This window comes from Chinchilla lanigera, unplaced genomic scaffold, assembly GCF_000276665.1.
Source record: "Chinchilla lanigera isolate Chin_1 unplaced genomic scaffold, ChiLan1.0 scaffold00180, whole genome shotgun sequence".
Lineage (NCBI taxonomy): Eukaryota > Metazoa > Chordata > Mammalia > Rodentia > Chinchillidae > Chinchilla > Chinchilla lanigera.
In genome coordinates this window covers 1,294,387-1,302,202 of record NW_004955581.1, presented here as the reverse complement: position 1 = coordinate 1,302,202, position 7,816 = coordinate 1,294,387, and the positions used below count along the sequence as shown (strand labels likewise).

General features: G+C 42.2%; 1 protein-coding gene across 2 annotated transcripts; it reads right to left on the bottom strand.

Moving 5' to 3' along the window:
- Nucleotides 1-67: 67 nt before the first annotated feature.
- LOC102030365 (butyrophilin subfamily 1 member A1-like) lies at nucleotides 68-2,747 on the bottom strand. Of its 2 annotated transcripts, XM_013509766.1 has the most exons (3): nucleotides 2,690-2,747; nucleotides 2,554-2,580; nucleotides 68-1,062 (listed from the first exon to the last, which is right to left on the bottom strand). In XM_013509766.1, exons 2-3 carry the CDS (start codon nucleotides 2,573-2,575, stop codon nucleotides 545-547), a joined length of 540 nt encoding a protein of 179 aa, XP_013365220.1. In that variant the 5' UTR covers nucleotides 2,576-2,580; nucleotides 2,690-2,747; the 3' UTR covers nucleotides 68-544. The 2 variants fall into 2 exon arrangements, with proteins under 2 accessions (XP_013365220.1, XP_013365221.1); XM_013509767.1 differs by lacking the exon at nucleotides 2,690-2,747 and having other exon boundaries at nucleotides 2,554-2,658.
- Between the last annotated feature and the right edge of the window lie 5,069 nt (nucleotides 2,748-7,816).

Below are 7,816 nucleotides of genomic sequence, written 5' to 3'. Positions count from 1 at the left end.
GTCAAGTAAATATTTTAAAAGTTAAACAGGATAAGAAAATTGAGAAGCACTGGAAAATGTCTTTGCAAGTAGTACTGTTGATAAGATTCGATCTTAATGTCGCTATCCCATCGTTAGGAACTCTCTGCACTGATGCTAGCACACACATGGACATACAAATAAGCATCATTCTCATTTTACCAAAAAGCCAGTTATTGATGAAATATAAAAATACCGTTACTCTGTTCTAGAGCATGGTGAGAAATGCACAGCAGTGATCTACTGAGGGAAGCAGCCAACTCTTCAGAATCTCATGCTCAAGTCAGGGAGAATAGGAAGAAGCTTCATTTCTCCAAGTTCACAGGGAAAAAGGGAAGTGTATTAAGGGGAAGCTGAGCTGCATGGTGAGCAGTGGAAATGTCCAAATAACAGGAATTACACTTAATCTTCCAGATGGCTGGGAAGCAGTCTGGGACTTTACTGACTGCTTGCTGTCCTGGTCCATGACTATGAGCCTGGGGAAGGCCCTTAAGTGTGCTCTAGGGAGGTCACATTCATCCAGTGGTCACACTGGGAGGATGGTAAGGGCAGCATGGGGAGATTTCAATAAAAAACATGGCCTCAAGGGCTGAGTGAAATTGCCTATGAAAGTATACAGTATCCTAAATTGCTTCACATCGTAGAAAGAGATCAGTCCTTGCTCATACTGCAAAAAAATCCCCACTGTTAAAGGAGGTGCTGCAACCTTAAAATCAAAACAGGATCGATAAAGAGCCTGGTAATTATTAAAAGTCCTGCTTATGTTCCAAAAACCATTCTCAGGATGAATATCCTCAAAATGTAGTTCCCTGTTGACTGAATCCGAGCACAGTCCCACCGTCCAGATTTCGTTCCCTCCTACGTCCACCTCCCAGTAATGGTGCCCACTGGAGAAGCTGTTCCGACCCAGCACAGCTCGGAGAGAGGTAAATCTTCCAGGACTTTCAGGAACAGCTCTCTCTCTTGACAAATATTCAACACGTTTCCCATCATCTGACACAAAGAGCTTAGGGTGAGCAGTGTCTTCATCCAGAACTATGTCTTCTGCAAAAAAGGAAGAGACCCATTACCTGTAGGCCTTGAGAAAAGAGCTTTCGATTCTTTGCTGTCAAAAGAGGGGTGAGGACACAGCACATGGGTCCAGGAGTCCTTTCCATAGCCCACGGCCCATCAGGCAGTCCCACCTAGAGGTGTGGAGATCTTTATTTTTAGGGAAACTTCTCCAAAACACTTCACCTCTGGACCTGATCTGTGCTGTCACCTCAGTTTCTGAGGACACGGTTGGTAGGAATGGGGGACATGGGGCTGACACCTGGGAAAGGTGTTACCAGTGTCTGATGCCCACAGTGCTTCCCAGGTTCCCACACAGGACACCGCATCCACAGAGAGAGGAAAACTGCCGCAGAGGGAGCAGGAGACCACGGGACAGCAGCACAAAGCAGCACGGTCAGTGTGTTCAAGGGGAGGAACCCAGGCAGGGCGGGGAGGAGAGCGAGGGGAGGAGAGGAAGGAGGGAGCTGGAGAGGAGCAGGGCCAGAGGGTGAGGACTGCTGGGCCAGGGAGGCTGTTTTTAGGGTTGGACCCTTGTTAGGCAACAATGGGGAAGAGTGAGATGGTGAACATTAGTGAGAATGAAGAGTCGCAGCTATTTATTAAGGTTTTCTATAAAGAAAGAAAAATGGACTATAACATTCAACAGAGAAATTCAGCCAATACCGTTATTGTTAACTGCCTCTTTTTTTAAGGAGAAAAGCGGTCACATCTGCACATGGAGACAGAGCCTGACAGACCTGGAGAACGCCATGCTACAAGAGCCTAGGAGGAGGAGGGGGGACTTTCTCATATTCATGAGTCTTTCATGGCCCTGAGGTGCTCTGGCACTGATGCCCCTGGGTCAGGAAGAGGAAGCCCCCTGCTCCCGACTGGCACAGACCCTGTCCTGTCACTGAGGTGAGCTCCCTGCATCTGTGCTCTGCGAGGTGCTGTGTGTGGATCTGGAACCCTCCATGGCCTGGGTTCACATCCCGGTGCTACTGGGAAGGGTGGGGTTTTCAGTGGTGGGGCCTGGTGGGAAACCCTGGGTCACAGGCACAGCCCTTGCAAGAGAACTGTGTGCCTTGCTCCCCTTTCCTTCTTGGCCACGTGACGAGTGGTTCTGCTTGTTTCCCAACCTGACCTGCTGCCCTCACTGAGGGGTAAAACCGCAGCACCAACTGCCCATGACCTGAAACCCCCAGAACCCTGAGAGAAAGTGAAACTTCCCTCTTACAGGTTGATACAGCAGGTATATATTAAAGCACAGCAGAGCATATGTCCCTGTGTATTTACTTAGGAGTTTTTTCTCACATCATCTCTCACATTCAGCATGCCGGTTCGCACATAAGGTCAGGAACATATGTTCAGCATTAAGCCATCCTCCTAGTTCACACACAAGTCTTACAGATTACTGGGCAAAACATTTTCTTTCATACTAGAATCCCACAGAATTGAGGTGGCAAACATGAGGTCACTTTAAACTGTTCCCTTTGCAATTACCTGCAAATTCTCGAGCTATCATCAGACCTACAAACAGATGGAGACAGTAAAAAGTCAGTGGAGTGACTGGGCAGGCAGGGCTGTTGTAGGTAACAGGGTGTGAGATGTCAATAGTAAGAATCAGGACTATACTTACACTCCCTTACAAAAAGTTTTCTTTGTTCTGCAAAGAATCACACAGAAAGATAAGTATTTTGATGACATATAGACTGAATTTTAACTTCAACACAGGAAAGAAAACAGAACTTACCTAATTCTTTAGCAATTCTCTCTAAAAAAAGGCAAAGGAAAATTAATTTTTGAAACCTAAAGAAAATTGTTTCTAGCATTTGCCTCTATATGATTTGTAAAATATTTGGGAATATTTATTCAGCTTTCTGGAGTTTGAAGCAGAAGAACAGAAAAGGTCTTTACAAAAAGTTTACTTTTTCTACACTCAGAGAGATAAATATTTTCATGACGCATGGACTGAAATTTCAATTTAGCATAAGAAAGAAACAGAACTTACCATGTTCTTGAGTATTTCTCCCTAAAAGAAAAATGCAAAGGAATGTTAATTTTTGAAATGCTAAGAAAGTTGTTCATCACCTTTATCTTCATATAATTTGTGAAATATTTCAGAACAATTGTTCAGCTTTCTCAAGTTTGAAGCAGAAGGACAGATAGGACCATTTGTCCTCAATTTCCATATGGGACATTTTTCCTCAGACAGGAAAAAAAAATTCACTAGTTTCCTGTACCTACATATAACCACTTAAGGTATCTTACACATACATCCCAAATATTTTTATTCCAGAACAAAAACATTCTCCAAAAATGTTACACATCATTTGTCACTTTCAATTAAATGTTAATTTTTAATACTTGCACATAAAAATCAGCATTCTTTTAAAGTATCATTGAATAGCTAAATGATATTTCTGGTGATTAGTAATGTACATGGAGCTAGTCCTTTCTTGGCATTTAAGTAACAAAGTTTTCCCTGATTATGCTAATAAACAATAAACATTTAAATTTTTCATCTGATAAAAAATAAAGATATGTAAAAAGTGGCCCTGTGGGTCAATCAAAGCAGAGAGTTAGTCTCTGGATATAAAAATCAAAGACAAAGCAATTCATAAAAATGGAATGAAGCGTAGACCCATTTTCTTGGTCCAATGTCACACAAGACCTGGTCCCATTATAAACGGGCCTGTGATGTGCAAGAGATGGTTACTGGAGGAGAACTGATAGAAGAATGGATCTGGGAGCTGGGAACACATTGGATCTCGGTGTCAGGAACTGGACAATTTCCACAGATGCCCAGGCCAGAACAGGGCCACACCCTCTGCCCTCCTCCCCACCCATCCCTCTCATATACCATCTTGAATTTCCCCCGAGGCTCTGACTCCAGCCTCACTAAAGCACTAAGATGTTTTTCTCCTCCCTCCACCATCTCTGTTCAAGTTTTGAGTCTGCTGCAATCACTGCTCCCTCAGTGAACTCTAATTCACAAGTCCGTGGACTCCGTGGTGCAGTCACATTACAGCCCAGGCCATGTGATCATAGTGCTGCCCTCTCTCCACTCAGATCCCTGCAGGGCTCTGCACCACTTAGAAGACAAATAAGAAAACCCTGAATGTGGCTGCAGCGATCCTCACAGTCTGCCCTCTGTCTGCCTCTCCACGCTCTCTTCTGCCAGTTCTTCCCCATCTTTCATGTTTAATATTTGCTATGTTTTAGCATCAGACATAAGAGAAAGCACTAATTATACTTACCTATATCATTATTATAAAGTAGAGTTTCTCACAAGGATTCCTTTGACATATTAAAACAAAACTATGAAGATTGAGAAATAACTATTCCTGATTAGAAATTGTTACATATGACTTATTAATTTAAAAATAGTTAAATGAGTTCCTTGTTATACCTGTGCTTTTATTGTATGGTGAATTCCAAATATCCTTTTCTCAAAAGTAGTATTTAATTCTAGGAAACAGACATTAGCAGAATTATTGGAAATGCAAACATAACATTGGAGAAGTTTTTGTATTGTGATTAATGTGGTCAATGATGAATTAAGTCTGGATGGATTTTTATTGGGTAGGTCGATTTAAAACCTGTGTATATTTAGTCAATTGTTTGTCTATGGGAAAGAGTTTTTCAGACAGAAAACCTACAACTGAGCACGATTTAAAAGTTAGACAAGAAAGGAAATATCACAAGCATCATCATACTTGCAACAGTCCCAATTTTTCTGATGTCTACAGTGGCAGAGGTGATACATAAACTCTCTAATAGCTCACCGATGGCATTTTTCTTTCATTTTGTTTTAAATGATGCTCTCTGCAAGGCTGTGTGAGCCTGGAGAAGCTCAGCTTTGGGAGAGCTGAGAGAGAGAGCAGGACGTGGGCAGCAGCTTCCTCACCCCAGAGGGAACAGCCTCACCAGGACAAGCTCCAGGCAGCAGCTAGCGGACATCAGCTGCTGGTCAAGAGAGCCCAGGGTAGCCTTGGGGGCGGTCGCTTGAGTAAGCCTTGTGGGGACACTGTGAGGGAGTAACAGCATCTGGGGCCCCTCGGAGCAGGGCAGGGGCAGCTCTCTGATGTACAGACCAAGGGGAGGTGCACATTGGAGTCTGCATTCCTTGAAAATTCATCTCAGAGGAAAATGTAGAATTTAAACAGCAAATTGACCTCATTCCACGGACTATGGTGAAAGAATACTGAATCACATAACTCGTGTTTGATGGTGAGTTGTGATTGCCTCTGACCTGGGCTGTGATGGAAATAGGAGCACACTGTCCTCCCCCCAGGGTCACAGAGTCAGCCCAGAGCATTTCCTGGGCAAATCTCATCTATAGATTTTACTCTGTAACAGAAAGTGACTTATTTAAATAAAAAATGCCAAACTAACTCTCATTTTTTAGACTGCATCTGAATAGGAAATGGCAAAAAACAATGTGGAGATATCCATGAACACAGGGCTGTAATAAGATTAAAATAATTATTTTGTTACTCTACGTGTATAAGTTAATGATGTATAGCCATGTGATACTGGTAATATTACAACATATTAAAACTACATACAAGTTCATACTGGTCACATCTTTTTGATCTCCACAAGCCTGTTGGAGAAAACTGTTCATCCTGATGATGCTCTTTTTGAATATCATGATTTCAGTGGGTGAACTTTTTCTTCCATGAAACGAACTAAATAACCCTATGTAGGTATACTAGATCAATTTTAATTTTATGGGGATCCCGGTGTAGGTACAGAACTGTTATGGTTTGGGTCTAGATGTCCCCCCAAAGCCTCATGCAGTCATAGGGGTAGGTTTGTAGAATTTGTGATTTATTCATGGTAGAGTGCTAGGATTATGGGTGTGACTCGTACACTGTCCTGGGGTGGGTAGCCTGCATATAATATAAGAGAACAAAAGAGGCTTGCTGAAGCCCTTCTCCCTTTTTGCTCTTACTGCTTTGCTGTTTTCTCTCTGTCATGAACTGTTGCCCCCTGCCATGTACCACCCAGCCTTGGAGCCAGCCAAGCATAGACTGAAACCACCACAAACTGTGAGCTGAATAGACTTTTCCTTCTTTAACTCTAGGCATAAGGTATTTTGTCTCAGCAACAAGAGAAAAGTAACCAAGGCAAGAACCATCTCTTTTCCAGGATCACCAGCTGCCCAGTTACTACCAAGAATTCAGATCCTGCCTCTGAGTCACGGTACTGAGATATGTTACTGCTCAGTCCTGAGTGTAACCTTGTGTCATAAACACCAACACCATGACCATGTTAGAAGTCAGATATATATTCCCCCAGGTTAATGTGTTGATGTCTTTTAAAGGATCACTGAAGTTACCAAGTGTCAAAGATGTCACTGAAACCCAGATCTGCACTGTCCATCTGGAGCAGATTGTCCTCCTATCTCATGTTTGTCCTCATATCTTGAAATTGAGGACAGGTATCACTCACACTGCTCCACTCTGAGAGAATCTAGTGACTGCCTGGCTGACTGCACATGAAGGAGAACCACACATGCCACAGAGGATTTCTCTCTCGAAGACTGTTCCCACTAAATGGACTAATTTGTACAATGATTAACTTAATTATATGATGATTAACAAATTCACTCAAGAACCGTGGAGGCCAATAACAAGATAGTGCATAAGTACACATGGATGGAGTTTTAGACTGATTTATTCATTTCACAAAATGTCCCACTCAGTGAAATTCTGCTTAATTCTCTCTGAAAATTTTACCACTTACAAGAGAATGGACATCCCATTCTAGGAAAAAAATCTTTCCTAAAGAGATGAACATAGACTGACTGAAATTTTGAAGCCTGGGCAATTTTGTTTGAAATGGATCAAAGCCATTTTCGTGGAAATATGATGCTATATTTCCTGGTATCTGCCTAAATTTCTTACTCAGTCACCTGGTTCATGTTTGTCTCCTCTGATGGAACTACAACGTACCCTGCTGCGGGCTGCTCCTGCCTTGTTCAAGCTGGTTTTCTACTCTATGTTCAAACCTGTTCATCAGCTCTGAGCTTAGATCCACCCCCGCTGCCTCAGCCAAGTCTCCCCTGACCTCTAGCTCTGCTCTCACTGTTTTCTCAAGGAGCCCTGTAATTACTCCGATCCATAGACCTTTTTATAACACTAGTTTTGAACTTATCTCAAAAGCATAGAATTAGCATCTATCTTCAGATATCAGTCACCTCTCTTGTTCGGTTCACCACAAATCATGGAACAGGCAGTCAATTACTTCATGAAGAAAAGGCCATTGGTCTTTGTCCAACAGAATATGCAAACCCCTGACTCCCAGTCTTCACATGGTTTAAACAATGTGCCTTGTTTTTCTCTATATGCATAACAACCTTCCCGATGCTATCAGTACAATTACTTTGTCAAAATTAGTGAGAAGGTATTTGAGTTGTGTCTAAACAATATTTCAGATGAAAAAGAGGCATTCAATTATATTTGGATTTTGTTTCTCTTATAACCGTAATAGTATATAAGATGTGGACCATTATTTGATTTTAAAGATTCAAACTTTCCCTCTCAAGTATCATTTACTATATTGCTACTTTACCAAAGTGTGTGACTCAAATTTTTCCTCTCCCTACTCACAATAAACTCATGCTATCCCAGAATTTATCCCCATGTGACAAAAAGGAACCTTTACCCTGAGACTTGACAGTTCAGCACTGAGGGACACAGAGATGGACTGCAGTTTTCTTTGCAAAGAAATTAGAACTCAAAGTGAAAAATATACT